Below are 16,673 nucleotides of genomic sequence, written 5' to 3'. Positions count from 1 at the left end.
TAGTCATCCTTAATCTTCCCAGTGATAATCCATTTCTGTCTTAAAATTGCTGACTTCACATTTTGAATTTTGGTTACTTGGCAAGAACATAAGAAAATACTAAATTACTTACCAAAAACACCACGAGAGAGGGGATTCGCCCTTCAATATAAGAAGGGACAACACCTCTCTCGCATCAGTTAGGGTTGATCGAATAGCATCAGATAAGTGCTTATCCAAAGAGCTGTATCGGTAACCTGGTTCTCTCCCGATAATCAGCTGTTCGACGCTGCAGCTGCATGTGTCGCAGCTGTGTGACAATCACAATACATGCATGGAGAGACCGTTTGTTTGTTGTTTGATCAACCCTAGTTACAGAGCATGAGAGGACCGCCAATAGTTAATTACACAACATTATATACAATCTCATCACCCTCATCAATCAAGTGAGTCCCAGCCACCAGAAAAGTGAGAACAACTTCGTAACAGGAAGGAATATAAGGGTGCTGTCAGTCATGGGTTCCGTAAAAAAACACATTACCAGGTAAGTAATTTTGTATTTTTTGGTCACACGTGACAGCATCACGAGAGAATTACAGAGTAAAGATTAATTCTAGGGAGGGACCACAGACTGTGGAACACTTCTCCCAAATGAGAGGCCAGAAGAGAAAGACCTATCCAGCCTATAGTGTTCATAAAAATGGAGGAAGGGGAAGACCATGTTGCTGCCTAAAGCAGGATTCATATCGCATTAGGTGCCAACCGTTTAACGCATCCGTTACTAAGCGGCACTAACGCAATGTAACGGATGTGTTAACGCACCCATTGCCAGACAGTACCGTAACGCATCCTAACGCATGTTAAATTCGGCATGCGTTAGCGATGTTACGATACTTTATGACGCACCCTTGAATGCTGTCTACTGCGTTATCGGGTACGTTAGGTCTAACGCAGAGCGAACAGACGCATCTGCTGTGCATAGACCTCCATTTCTAATGCATGCTGACGCAAGGGTACCTTGCGTTAGTGCATGCGTTATCGGAACTGCAGAAAAAAGTCGCTTTTGGACATCTGTGTTAGCGTATCCGTTTAACAGATCCGTTAAACAGATGGTACTAACGCGATGTGAACCTAGCCTTACAGATCTGTTTGATGGAGACGTCTGAACTCTCTTCCCAGGATGCTGTCATTGTTCTTGTGGAGTGGACCTTCAGACCTTCCCGAACAGCCCTACCTGGCCCACATAGACCATCTTAAATCACTTCTCTGATCCACCTTGGTAAAGTATCTTAATCTCTTTCTATGTCCCTGAAAGGAGATGGAGAGCTCCATCTTTTCTAAAAGTTTCTGTGACTGACAAATATTGCAATAAACACTGACATCAATGTATGTAACCATTCTTCGTTATGATTCTTAGGATCAAAACAGAAGAATGGCAATACTCTCTCTTGCGGACTATGGAATTTTAGAAAATACCTTGGGGAGATGAGCTGGATCGGGTTTCAAAAGTACCATAACCTCCAGAACATGGGTAAATGGGGGATCTGTTGACAAGGCATTGATGTCACTCACCCTGCAAGCCGACGTCAAGGCTCCTCTAACAGGACTGTTTTTAGAGAGATTATCTTATCAAACTGAATTTAAAGGTTTGAAGGGCGATTGTTAATGACATCAGAACCGAATTAAAATCCCAAGGGGGTACCCTTGATGTAGGTACAGGTCTGGACTTCGTACATGATTTTATAAATATAGAGACCTACTTGTTGTCTGCCAAGTCATAACTATACAGTGCACCTAGGGCAGTAATCTGAACCTTAAAAAGGTGCTGACCGAAGGAGCCTGTTCTAGCCCTTTCTGAAGGAACTCTAGGATAGCATTAAATGGCACCTTCCCGATTAGGGTAGCCCCTGTAGAAGACAGGAATTTTTTCCAGGACCTACAGTATATATTCTTGTGGTAACCAGTTTCCTACTACAGAGCAAAGTAGAAACTAAATTATAGGAAATCCCTTTACAGTCTAGCATCGGCCTTTCAAGTTCCAGGCTGTTAAATGTAGCCCGCTCACTTGAGAACGATGCACAAGCACTTGAGAGAGATGGTCCAGATTTTCTGGAAGAACTCAGGGGTCTGTGATTGACCCTAACCAAAAAGGAAATTCCCTTTGGCCAGAAGGGAGCTATAAGAATAATACTCACCTTGACATCCCTGATAATCTTTAGAACTGATGGAATCAGAAATACTGGAGAAAACACAAGTCACACCGAGTTCCATTTTATCAGGAAGGCATCTACCATTTGAGGACTCTCCTTCAGATTCAGGGAAGAATTTCTCTGCTTTTCTGTTTTGTCTGGTTGCAAAAAGATCTATTTTTGGAAGATCCCACATACTTATGATCTGGTCGAACACTGACCTCTTCAGTGACCACTCGTCTTGTCGCAGCTCATGAAATCTGTCTTGTAAATTTTCTTTCCCACTGATATGCAGGGCTGATAATGAAATGTTCTTCTGCCAGTATAAATACTTGCCTTGCAATTGACATCAGAGACCCGGAGCGAGTGTGGGGACTCCTCTATTCTTGATAAACAGCCTTGTGAAGCTGACAGCTGAGGGTTGCAGCCCCCAGATGTGAGTTTTGCCTAGCTGGTTATACAAAATGCAGGAGAACCCACGCAGTTTTTTCATTTATTTATAGTGCAGGCGGCAGCTGATGAATACCCTCATCAGCCACTCCTGCTGTCACGGTTATTAGCAGCAGCAAGGGTTGGCTGATGGGAGTAATAATTCCCATCAGCCTCCAGCTGTCTATTTTATCACTTAAATATAACTCATCATTCTCCCCTGCTCGTGGCGATCGCGTGCAGAGCAAGGGTGCATGATGATGGCGCCGGGGAACAGCACTTACTGTAATGCTTCTTCACTGGTGCCAGTCCGTGTGGTACCGTGTGCCGCAAGTATTACACACACGGACACTGACATCTCTGGTGCCAAAAATATCAGGACGTGTGAATGAGATCTTATAGCAGGTTTTTATGGTTGGTACCATTTTCAAGGCACATTACATTTTTAAGTCGCTTTCTATTCCAATTTTTGGGAGTAAGAATAAACAAAAACCAGCAATTCATTCTTTTATTTACTTATTTTTTGTGGGCCCGGGGGGGGGGGGGGGGGGGCGCGTTCATACTGTTCCGGATGTATTAAACTTGATAAATCAGTTTTATTCTTCGGGTCAGTATGATTACAGAGATGCCTCATTTATATTGTTTATGTTTTGGCGCTTTTATACAATAAAAACTTTTATACAAAAAATTATTTTTGCATAACTTTATTCTGAAAGCTATAAAGTTTTTTATTTTTCCGCTGATGGAGATGTATGGCGGCTTTTTTTTTGTGAAACAAGATGACGTTTTCAGTGGTTCCATATTTATTTATATCCGTTTTTTTTATTGCGTGTTATTCCCCTTTTTGTTCGGTGGTATGATAAAGCATCGTTTTTTTGCCTTGTATTTTTATTTTTTTTATAGTATTCACTAAAGGGGTTAACTAGTGGGACAGTTTTAGGCTGTGTGCACACGCTGCGGATTTTGCTGCGGATTTTGGCCGCTGCGGACCCGCAGCAGTTTTTGCTGCGGTGTACAGTACCATCATTCCCTATGGGAATCAAAAACCGCAGTGCAGACGGTGCGGAATTTTCCGCACGGATTATCTGCGGTTTTCAATCCGCAGAAAGAATTGACATGTCAATTCTTTCTGCGGATTCCCCTGCGGTTTGCCATCTCCTCCATTGAGGAGATGAAAAACCGCAGGGCAAAACCGCAGAGCAATCCACAGGTAAAACCGCAGGTATTTTGACCTGCGGTTTCACCTGCAGATTTTACAAAATCCGCGCGGATGAATCCGCACCTAATCCGCAGCGTGTGCACACAAGCCTTATAGGTCAGATCGTTGCAGATGAGGCCAGATGTGTACTTTTATTGTTTAGATTTTTTTTCAGTCAAATATTTAATGATAAAAAGATCAATCTATTCTATATTTTATTTTTTATATATATATTTTTTTACAATTTTAAAAAAATTTTTTCCTTATTTCCTTAGTCCCACTATGGGACAATCATCATTTATTGCAGGCTAATTGCTTCTATAGCATATAAATGAAGCAGCATCGCCATGCCATAGAAACTGTCAGCTCTGCACTGACAGGGACTTGCTGATCATGCACTGCGCATGATCAGTAAGGTTCCTCGCTCTGGTGACCTGGATGTCATCACGACAAAATCGGGTCACCATGGCAACAGGGACCTGGCGTCACACCTCGGGGTCTCCGATCCAAAGGCAGAGGGGCTGTCAGCCCTCTTCCGGAATTATGCGATCGTGTTCGATCACAGCATTTCGAGCGTTAAAGCGCCGGGAGCGGTCTGTGATCGCCCCTGGCAACTATTGCCAGGTGTCAGCAGTCAGAATCTGCCGACAACAGGCTGTGATCACCCGTGCACCACCCTTGTGCGTGGGCGATCGCGATGATGTAATATTCCGTCCATGGAAAAATTGGCCCAGGTCACATGGCCAGAATATTATGTCCGATGTCAAAAAGGGGTTAAGTAAAGGACTGCCACACAGCATCCTGGAAGGAGCAATTGTACACTTGATTGTATTGATTCCATTTTGAACGTTGGGATTTTAAAGAATCTGTTGAGTGCCTTTAACCCTTATCTGACCTCCAACAGAATAGTACGCCGAGGTCAGATCCCCTGCTTTGATGAGGGCTCCAGCGGTGAGCCCGCATCAAAGTCGGGACATGTGGGGATGATATGATTAGAGATGGGCGAACCCGAATAGTATAATTCGGCGTCTGTACCGAACAACTACTGTACGGGCACGGAGATCAAAACACATACTTCACCATGATGTCCGTGTTACTGTCCCCCCTCCCCCCAGAACACTAGGTCTTTGTCGTGCTTGTCCATGATAGCGAGGCAAACACTACTTGATTTAATTATTTTTACCTCCGATCAGACAACTGCGGTTCCCACACTGTAAAATGACAGCAGGTATGATAGGAGGTAAAACGTTTACCTCCGGCAACTGGTGTCAGCTGATGGGACTACCGCTCCCATCAGCCTATGCCTGCTGCCGCTAATAACAGCGAGAGCAGGCGGCGGCAGCTGCTGGGAGTATTCATCAGCTAACGATTGCACTCCAAATAAAGGAAAAAAAAAAAAAAAAAACGGCGTGGGTTCTCCTGTATTTTTGATAATCAGCCAGGTAAAATGGACAGGTGGGGGCTGCAACCTTCAGCTGTCAGCATTCGAAAGGCTGGTTATCAAGAATAGAGGGGTCCCCACATTGTTTTATTTAAATAATTTAAAAAAGGCATGGGGTCCAACTCCATTTTTGACAACTAGCCTTGCTAATGCAGACAGCTGTGGGCTAGTATTCACAGGCTGGTAAGGAGCCATGTATATTTTCCCCTCTCAGCCTAAAAATGCATTTTTTTTTTTCCTTTTTAGGAGTCTCCTGGTAACAGTCAGAACAAGAGATATTTAATTAAAAAAAACAAAAACCTAGTTAAAACAGGTTGAACTTTCATGAAGATCACTCATCACTGAGAATATATTGAGGGTACCAGATCAGGAGGCAGAATCATATCCAATAGATCAATAAATCTCCCCTGGAGACCACGTATTCCTCCATTCGGCTGGAGCTGTGACGACTACTTGGAATCGCTGAACTTTCGTACCCTGGCTGAGAAACCCTCACTGCAGCTGCCCCATCGTTCTGAACTTGGTTGCTGGTGGACTTGCTTGTTCTGTTTTTATGGCTGTCGCTGTGTCTGGAGATGCTGCAGCTGATAATTCTCAGACAACTGCTGCTGCACTTGTTGCATTGGACGCTGCTCTTCAGGTTAAGTATCCATGTTGGAACACAGGAGACCAGGCTGGCCGGTAGGTTCCCTGTAGCTTACAGTACCCGCCCCCAGAAGTACTCTCTGGTTCAAGTGTCACCGATGCACGTCATCAGGGCACGACTTCCTGGATTGCATCCTGCACAGACTGGAACATGATGCCGGGCAACCATAAGACAATTATGCCGCTGCCGACGCCCACCCAATGGAAGAGACTCCCCTCGGGCTGACCGTGGAGCTTCCAGGTCCCTGGCGCCGGCCGCAGCAAGACTGTGCCATGCTAGAAAACTGACTTGCCCAGGTCTGGGAACAATCCATTCTTCTACTTCTACCTTCTTTTCTTCTGTCACTGTAATAACAAGGCTCCCCTGTCAAGGACAGGAAGCAAACTGATGCGGGGAGAGGTGCCACCCCCTTATTATCCCAAAGGTTTCCTATCCTTTAAGAATGTATCCCCTCTCTTGTGATGCGGTCATGGGTGACCAAAATAAATAAAAAATCCACACCAACTTGGTGCAAATCAGTCATGTGTATTTCCTTCCGGCTTTGTCTGAATTTTAAGTGAAGGTCTTCCACAAGCCATCCTACAGGTGAAAACCTTTCCCTATGGATGATTCCACCACACAAATCTATTAGCATTCAGATTTTGGGAAGAATGGGGGAAAGAGAGGGGGACACACGATAGGTCAGAAACATTTTTTATTGCAGTTTACAATTGTGGTGCCTGATGTATAAGAGAAAAACCATAGTGACTGAGCACAGATGTAGCACATGTTCAGGGGTTAACCGTTTCCTCCTTTTCTGTAAAGGAAAACACAAAAGTTGGATGGAGAATGGGAGGTAAAGGATAACACTGGCTCTCTCAGAAAGATATGGGACAGTGGATGCACAAACAGACCACATAAGCAGTCAAGGACAGAGAAGGCGAGGGGTGCCAGAGAAAATGGCATTTAGTGGACATGTATCGTGGTGCTTCAATGTATCTTATCTCCTATCAGCCTGAGCTGAGAAGGTGCAAGGAGATGTAGCCCATACCAATTACCTAAACTGAATCAGTTGTCTGAACTGAGTGAGCCAGAGCGGCCAGCACAGTGCAGCCCTGGCACATCTCATTTCAGGCCACATCTCCTCTAACTGAATGCTTGGACCTCACCAGCTAACCACTTCTAGGTAAAGTCAGGACGCTGGGTGCAAACATCTTCCAGTCACCGATCTCATGCCACAGGCTCCAGATGAAAAGTGATCTACTCCCTGCATCTTCCAACCTGCTCCTACAAATGGTAAACCAGCAATTCGAGTTTTTGATTTGATCAAAAAGCAGAACTATGGAACATACACTTGGCAGATCAAACTAATTAAATCAATTGCTCAGCGCTACAGCACAATGTTCAGAAGCATTTTACAAGGATTTATGTACAGGTATGTTGTCACTTATTACAAGTAGAGACATGTGAAGAGCGCATATCATGTCCTACATATAATGCAAGAGAATTCTTACACTAAGCTCAATATACTGGGGCACACAATCCAGAAATCAAAAGAGGAACAATTTGTAATGTCTTATGTAATCATCATAGCAGAGACACGACAGCATTGTAATGCCAGCCTTACCAGCTTTAGCCTCACGTCATACCCACACTGTGTGTTCGGAACATCCTCCTGTACAAAGGAAATACAACTTCTTTTAGAAAACTTTCTAAAAAAAAGTACATAAGGGGTGCAACAATTGGCAAAGGAATACTGAACAAAAAATGCAGTAGAAAGAATAAGGAAAAATAATAAACAAAAAGTATATGGAGTGAGGCCATTCTCACTAGTCGGACTCTGGTAGGGGGTATATATAATGCATATATACACCCTACGGTCCCAATTCAGAAACCAGCAAACCCCCGCAGCGCAGAGTGCACGTGCTGGGTTAGGGGGGGATTTATAAGTCTGCAAGACTTATCGATTTGGACTGGACAGTCCCTTTAAAATGCAAAGTGAATGAGCAGAATAAAAAAAATATCAGATCAATTTGTTGGGAGCAGCCTTTACCTTCAAATCAGCATCGATTCTTCTAGGTACACTTGCATAAAGTCTAGGCTTTTGTAGGATTATATTCATATGTAGGAGCACGATGCATGAGTAACCAATTATACCAAACAGGTGATAATCATTATTTTCATATGGAGGTAAAAACAGTCATTCTGGAAACAGAAACAGGCTTGTAGGAGTCTTAAAACTAAAGATGAGCGAATATTTCAATGTTCGGTTTACGGTCGCTGTATTTGCAATATTCGCCGACTAATTCGTTGAATATTCACTGAACTTATCTGAACGCCATTCACGTCAATGGGAGGTAAAAACAAACGCGTGCACAACACCTTATAAAGGCCCCAAATGCTGCCAAAACACATAAAATGAGGGACAGACATCAGGAAAGTGGCCTCAATTCACCCACAGTACAAATTTTAGCATGGCACAGCAGCAATCAGCCAGGCATGAGGTATCGGGGTCTGGGACAGCATTTACAGCTTTCCAATGAACGTCACAGAAAGACGAGGTGGGTGAGAGATCGGTGTAGGAATCCTTTTCTGGAGCACTGATAACACATGCAACACCTCTACCTGCTTTCATGCTGAGCCACACTCAGGTGGCACAAATATCAGTTTTGTAGACTACTATTGTCAGAAAAATTTAAGTACAGTAACACGGGTAGTTGAGCCCAAGGAAGTGGAGGCCTGCCGGTATCGGAGGCCTATTACTACAGGCAACACGCATGAAGGACACCCAACCAGGAATGTTCACAATTCCAAAAATTATTGGCAGACACCAAAGTGTCATCAATTTCACCACAGTTCAGGGACCGACTGGTCTTCCACTACGTCCAATCCAGCAGATGGACACCAAACAAGGAGAGTTCACATTTAAATAAATGAGGGCCTTACACCACAGAAGTAGAATACCTGTCAAGAGAATAGAAATAGTACAGTTGGGACCAAAACGTCTTCCACTACAGCTAACCCAGCAGATGTAGACCAACCATGACCACTTTTCCACAAATTTGTGTTAACATCAGAAGCAGCCACACTAAAGATATCACATAGTGCAGTTAAATGATATTATTGCATCACACTTAAAAATGCAATACACCTAAACTCCACAGTCTGCAACTGGGGTGCAAAAGTCCTTAGAGATCCATGACTTTTCATCTTGATGAAAGTTAGGCGGTCTACACTTTCAGGGGACAGCTGGCTGCGGCTTATTCGTCAGGACACCACCAGCAGCGCTGAAGACACGTTCTGAGAGAACGCTGGCTGCTGGGCACGATAAAACTACCAAGGTGTGTGAGGTGAGCTCAGGCCACTAATCCATTTTGGAAGACCAAAATGTGAAAGGCTCCAAACCCTCCCTGATAGTATTTATATTCAGTTCTAGATTTTCCTGCACCATCCTCTCCATTCGTTCACCACGTATATGACTTGGACTCTGTTGTGCTGGTGCATGAGTTGGTCTAAAAAAAAAAAAAAAAAAAAAAAAAAAAAGTGTCAAAGGACTCACAAATTGCTTCTTCCACCACTGCTGCTGCAGCTAATCTTTTGGCACTGATGAATTGACGTGCTAGAGTTTGGAAGTCTAGAGCTGCGATGCAAACTGTGCGCTTCACTGCTGTCTTGGGGAAAAGCTCTCTTAAGGTTGTGTAAAAGCGTGTTTCCATACTCCTGCATTTGCGGGTTCCTTTCCAGGGAGGGAAAAATCTGGCAAAATATGGTTTTATACCGTGGATCTAACAGAGTGGCAACCCAATAGTCAGCATTATTCCTAATCATAACTATACGGGGACAGTCTCTACTTTGGAGGTCCAAGCCAATGCGGTGTTGGTGGCTGGGTAACAATGAGGCAATGGTGTCCTTCAAAGGGATATTCCCATCTCCAAGATTCTATCCAAATATGTACGAGGTGTAATAATATTAGCAATTACCTCCAATTAGAAATGTAGTATAGTTCTACTGATTTGCTTTCGCTGTTTCCTCATGTGCAGGCATTGCTGTAGGTTAGATATCCATGGTTACGACCACTAGCAACTAGCTATCACTATATGAGTGGTCATAACCATGGATATCCAGGAGTACTGCAATGCCTGCACGAGGAAAGAGACATAGCAAATCATAAAAAGTATACTACATTTCTAATTGGAGGTATTTACTAATATTATACACCTACTACATATTTGGATAGAATCTTGGAGATGGGAATACCCCCTCTGTAATGCTGAAAAATAGAGGCAGATCGTTATGCATGAAATACCAAGAGGGAGGAAACTGATTGGCTGCAGCAAGACAACTACCACAAACATACAGCCATTTTCAATAATGATTAAAAAACTTGCACAAGCATATAATACACAAAATATCTGTGGCTAGATCTCCAAGATGTTTGGAAGAACCAGCTTGCCGAATATTTTCAAAAATTGTGTACAAGTGTACCTAGAATAATTGATTGAAGTGTACCTAGAAGAACTGATTCTTTGCTGTTTACAAGGCAAAGGGTGATCACACCAAATATAGATTTGATTTAGATTTCTCTTTTGTGCATTCACCTTGATAATTGATACAAATAAACTAACATTTATATTTTAGAAACCATTAAAGGGAATCTGTCACCCCCTGGAGGAACGTAAGCCACTGCTATGGACATACAGGTAATAGAATGCTTAAACCAGTCTTACCTGTATGCCTCATAGCTGCAACGTAGATGTTGAAAAAAGCAGTTTTTAATGTTTTATGTTAATGATTTCTTCCACGCTCCGGGGCGTGCTGTGCCTGGAAGAAATTCCTGCCTCCTCTCCATTATAATGGCATACCCTTCCATTAATATCACATTTCATCGATCTTCTGAGCAGGCAAGTCTCTGCTACTGTTCAGTGACTCGCCAGCACCTGCACAGGAGATTGATGAAGACTCTGCCCATAAAGGGGCAGATAAGTTTCACATAACCGCGCAAGTGGATGGTGCATGCGCGGTATTACAGCGCCGCAACTGCGCGTCACAAGTCAGTGTGAAATGCTTGTGAGGGAAGTGCCACTTGAACGAAGAGAGGTGGCATAAATTTCTTCCAAGCATCACACGTCCCGGAGCCTGGAAGAAATCATTAACATATAACATTAAAACGGTTTTTCTCAACATCTACACCCCAGCTATAAGGTATACAGGCAAGACTGGTTTAACCATTCTATTACTTGTATGCCCAGAGTAATAGCTTAAATTCATCCAGGGGGTGACAGTTTCCCGGTAAAACTTTTGTACGATATTGCCCATGTAATTGTATGATCACGGAACGAACAAAGCCAAACTTCATCACAAAAGGGAAAAGGTACAAACGTCCTTTGCAATTATCTTGAAAGAGGCGCACCAACAATACAGACCAAATAAAACAAAAAAATAGAAACGTACCGCAGGGTCTTTCACACAACAAGAGAATGGCACTCCACATCGTTCTCGACTTGGATTAGAATCTGTGCAATTGAAGTAAATGTTGAGGTTCCAATCATTGGGTCCATGAGCACCACAGCACGACCACTACCATAAAGAGCAATCAGGTAAAAGTGTAAAACGTCAATTAAAAGAAGTTTTGGGGATCCAAGGAAAATACATGATTTCATTTTAAGTGCTTGGGTATCTTCTAAATGTAAAAGCTAGTTGTGACATTTTGGTGCGAATTCCACATAAAACATGCAACATGTGAAACCAGTTTAACCAAGTGATGCAAAGCTACTCAAGACAACCTCTACTCAAGATACATTATTGTTCATGTCAACCCAACAAGTCGCAATAGTACTCAGGCCATACATGTCAACCAGACTTACATATTCCTGAGCAAAGTCAATGAGGTTCTGCAGGTCTATATCATCTCGATATGCCTTAACATTGTTATTAATGAAGAAGTTCAGTTGATCTTTGATCCAGTCTTTAAATACGAAGGCCAAGATTCCTGCTGTAAGCTCAAGGAAAAAAATCAGCCCAAGGAAGACTGAGAACTGCAAGGAAGAAAGAGGACAAATTAAATTTTTAAATTAAATTCTACTTGTAAACTGTGTTAATTTATATTTAATGAATAGATACTACACATGAAAATAAGCAAGTTTGTCATATACATCAGAGAATTTTGCTTCTTTCTCCTATTGGTTTGACCTTTCACTCTCAATGTGTAAAATCTGTCTTCAGTGAATACAGACTTTCCCATTACTAAGACAGGAGATGATCATTCATGCTCTTAACATTCTATGGACATAGGAGAAACAGGCGGCAGACAGACATCCTGCTGAAAGTTCTCCTAAAACCACAGTCATCATAGTTCTCAATAGAACTTTATAAGAACCAACTGTCAGCGCTCTCAGTTATGGGAAGTTCGGTATTATATGAAGACAGATTTTACCCATGAATAGATAATCATGAAAATGAACAATCAGTTTAGGAGAAGATTTGTTTCCGATTACAAAGTTTCTTATCTTCACGTGTACCACCGATTTATAAAAATACAAAAACCCGTTACAATCGTAATGGTCGCTTAGGCTTTATCACTTGGAATGGTGCAGATGCTTATTGAGGGAAAATTATTCTGGATAAATCCAATATGTGTACAATGTGTGAAGGTACCTTTCTCAAGATATCCAGGATACACCCAATAAATATTAAAATAACTAACGACTGTTGAGTATGTTCAGCAGAAAAGGGGTCATTGCCCATATCTGAAATGATGATCGTAATCCACCCACGTGTTTAACACAACAGGGAGGAAATAAGTCAATGAATGAATGAATGGGCTATGGGTGTAGTAGACATATAGCAACACAATCATAATAAAGAAACAGTCAAACCATTGGTATCAGAAAGAATGTGATGAAGTCACCCCCACATTCACCAGGTCAAACCAGGTGAAAAAATGTGTGTGGTGACTGGAGGAAGGTGAACAACTCACTCAATGAGCATTAGAAAAAGTATTGGAACAACAACAAAGTCATTTAAGGAGAACTTGTCGGCAGGATTGTGCTCAGTATCCTACAGAGTGTGTCAGGTCGGGGCCGTTATACTGATTACAATGATACCTGGTGATGAAATCCGCCTTGTGGTGGTTGATTAATCTTTATTTGTAGTTTTCAGTTAATGAGTGCCATGCTGAGGGGCGGCCTTTATATGGTGCTCTGCTTACATATTCATCTTTATGGCAGGTCACTGATCCCTCAGTCACCTGCCCCCTATTTTACATATTGCATAGAATATGGTTTTGAAAATAAAATTAGTATTCATCAGGCAGGCGCTGTAGCAGGATACGGGGGCTAATATGCATGTATTCATTCGAGTTTGTCAATTTTGTTGGTGGGCAAAAAATAAATAAAATTTAATCCAAAATTGCACTGGCGGCTGCACCTGTGCAATAGCATCAGTCAGGAAACGAGATGCAAATGTGCAGGCGTTGCCGCCATTTTGGTATAGAATAAAAAAATAAAAATTTGGCTCCATCAAGATGGCGCCGGCGGCGTCTGCACAGTAACATCTATCGCATTCCGAATTATGCTACTGGGCAGGCGTGGCCGCCGGCGCCATTTTGAGTAAGATTTTTTTTTCCCCAACAAAATGATAAAATCCAAATACATGCATATTATCCATCGCATCATGCTACAGCGCAGGCGCCAGCTCCTGCCTGATGAAAGGTTTTGTTTTTCTCAACCAATATTCTATGCAGTATGTAAAATAGGGGGCAGGTCAGTGAGTGACCTGTCAGAATCCATATAAAAGAATATGTAAGCAGATTACCACATGAAGACCCCCCCACAGCCCCGCCCCGAAGCACAAGCATATCACTAACTGAATTTAAAGATTAAACAACAACCACAAGATGGATTTCATCACCAAGGTATCATATTAATCAGCATAACAGCGCCAACCTGACAGTGTCTGTAGTATACCGAGCACAATCCTGCTGACAAGTTCCCTTTAATGTACAAAAGCCAATTCAGCAATGTGCCTTAAACTCTGCTCAGATTCTGCCATATTTAATGTGGACACTGACTGAACCCTGTGACAGACGGTAGTGCCGGAGGGGTTCGTCATGTGATGAACTTGGCCATGTATATCGGAAACAGTGATTGAGATGTGAACAAAGTTTTATAGCGGATGTGCTAAGGTAGCCAAAAGATTGTGTTCACAATCCAAGTGTACAGTTTAGATGAGATCACTTTTCACAAGAGGGGTTTATTCTAGATGTATTAAAGCTACCAAAAAAAACAACAAAAAAACAAACATTTAATATATACACACGATATGGACTCGTTCATCAGTCTATGGTGAAGTGACAACAGTATGGACAACATGCTTATAACATGACAGAAAAACTGACGGAACATCCTAGTCTGAATAGGTGCATGCCAAAAAAACAGCTTACATATCAAAATAAGGAAATGGTCGCACTCAATTGCATTAAGGCATATCAAATATAAAATATATGAAATGTGAATAGCATAATGGCTTTTGGAATTTAGAAAAAACACATGATACTTATATACATATATACACAGAGAGAGAGAGAGAGAGAGAGAGAGAGAGAGAGAGAGAGACTTATATACACTATACATAGAATATAAGGGGAAAAACTGTTCTCTAACATGTCAAATTTGGAAATACAGTAACAGGATCGATGGGGACGTGTGTGTGTGTGTGTGTTCTGGAATATGATTCAGCAGATACATGCTCCCTCCCTCCTCCCCTCTTCATAGACTGTGAAGAAATATTATGTGAACCATTTAGTGAGCTGTACACGGAGACAAGCCGACAAGCCTGACATTGAAAGTTCAGAGTAAAGCTAACATATTTTACAAACTTTATACTCATCTGCCCTATTGATTTAAGTAAAGATTGTTTTATTTCTATCCTAAATAATACAGCACATGATTCCCTATTCTTGCAAAAATTTCAATATACCTTATTTTTACAGGACAACATTTTGAGAGTGAATTCACATAATTACAAAATGTCGAAGAAGCATCTTATGAAGTCAGCTGTATTTGAGCATTTCACAGTGACTCAAGATAAACATTTTCTATGTCAGTTTATCAGTGACCCAGATAAAAAATGTTGTGATGCCAACATCAGTGCATACTCTGGGCAGTGATAAAAATGCTCCTTCAAGAGCTTCCAATCTAAAAAGACATTTACAACACTACCACCCAGACGTTTACAAAGCGGTGATTGAAAAAGATCACAGCAGCACCAAAAAAAACAAAGCTCAGGAGTTCCCGCCAGGCAAAGAAGGAGGAAAGAGCATCTCAAACATTAGTTACAAGATATTTTGTAAGTGACAAAGTTACTGTAACATGCACAGCAGATGTGTTTTAAAGACAGCTCATCGAGCTTGTTGCGAAGGACAGTGTACCATTATCATTATTTGCATGACCAGTTTTTACAGCTCTTAATGGAGAAATGGCCCGCAAACTTGGTGTTTCTCTGGAAAGAGAAAGTATTAGAAAATTAGTGATTGAAGAAGCCCTTAACAAAAAGGAAGATCCTAAAAAGACTCGAGAAACGCTTTGTGTTTCTTAAAATGGATGCCTGCACTCTTCACAGAGTGAACTATTTTGCCATCAATTTTCGATATATTTGTAACAAAAAAATTGTTACTACGACGCAGGCAGTAAAAGATACTAAAGCTCATCACAGCAGCCAGTTTCTCCAGATCTTAGTGGAAAAAGTTCTGCCAGATTATGAACATGTTCTTTCTATTGTAACTGATAACACATCAAACATAAGTACAATTAAACTGATGAATGAGAATAAGGAAGGTGAAGAGCAGTTAGAACAACATTTCACATTCCGTATGTTGGAGATGGAAGGCCACAGTCCTGGAACAAACAGATATTACTACAGAAGAACAGCAAAATGATTCTTTACAATTAGATGATCTTGTTGAAGCTGCTTAACACCTCTTTCCTATTCATCACATGTGCTGTGTTTTGTACACACTGCAGCTGGCAATAAGAGATAGTCTGCAAGAGGAACATGCTGGAACTCTGATTACCAAAGTGAGGAAATTGGCTATTGCTGTCTGAACCCCTAAAATTGATTACATCTTGAAGAGACGTGCTGGGAAAGGGGCAATTGTGGTTCAAGCCACTCGGTGGGGCAGCACCTATTTAATGATTGAGCGATTGCTTGAGCTGAAACCCTTCCTTGTAGATATGGCCAACCCTCAGGTAACACTACATGAAGGTCAATGGACACAGGTGGCTGAATTGAAGTTATTGCTTCATCACCCATTTACAGTGACTAAAAAGTTACAAGCTGAAGAGTTAACTCCAGGCATTTTTACAAAAGAGTGAAAGAACTTGTTGTTTTGCCTATCCCAAAGAGGAGGTTTAATCGTAGATGGCACTGCTGCTTCAATGAAACGGAGAGACACTGCTATTAGAAAACAAAATTCTTCTGGCAGCTGTTTATGTGGACCCGAGTCATCGTATATTGCTGGATGATTAACAGCTAACTAAAGGAAATGAAGCTTTGATTGAGGTAGTTAGGATGAGTGGGCTACAGGATGGCCAAGAGCAAGAGGACTCAGGTCCTGCCAGTGCTGCTGCCGTTTCTTCATCCTCATCAGGTGAGGAGTTTGATTTTGAAAAGTATTTGGACGACATGGAGCAGGCAAAGCGTTGCCGCAGGGAGAGGGAAAAAAAAAAAAAATTACACTCCCATAGAAAAAAAAGACTAAGCATTTCGAAGTAGAAGAGTTCAATCGTTCATCAAAACTAACTGTGCACGAGGCAA

General features: G+C 41.9%; 1 protein-coding gene across 4 annotated transcripts in view; it reads right to left on the bottom strand.

The window, feature by feature from the left end:
* The window catches only part of TSPAN17 (tetraspanin 17), a 117,403-nt gene that overhangs the window by 12,249 nt on the left and 88,481 nt on the right, over window positions 1–16,673 (bottom strand). For all 4 annotated transcript variants that reach the window (XM_073545084.1, XM_073545082.1, XM_073545081.1 and 1 more), the window contains 3 exons: window positions 11,726–11,896; window positions 11,313–11,438; window positions 7,489–7,536 (listed from right to left, as the gene is read on the bottom strand). In XM_073545084.1, coding sequence (XP_073401185.1) covers window positions 7,489–7,536; window positions 11,313–11,438; window positions 11,726–11,896 — 345 coding nt within the window. The remainder of the gene's footprint in view (window positions 1–7,488; window positions 7,537–11,312; window positions 11,439–11,725; window positions 11,897–16,673) is intronic.

Source organism: Dendrobates tinctorius, unplaced genomic scaffold (assembly GCF_039654945.1).
Source record: "Dendrobates tinctorius isolate UK_male_01 unplaced genomic scaffold, ASM3965494v1 ptg000139l, whole genome shotgun sequence".
Lineage (NCBI taxonomy): Eukaryota > Metazoa > Chordata > Amphibia > Anura > Dendrobatidae > Dendrobates > Dendrobates tinctorius.
This window is presented reverse-complemented; position numbering and strand designations above follow the sequence as displayed.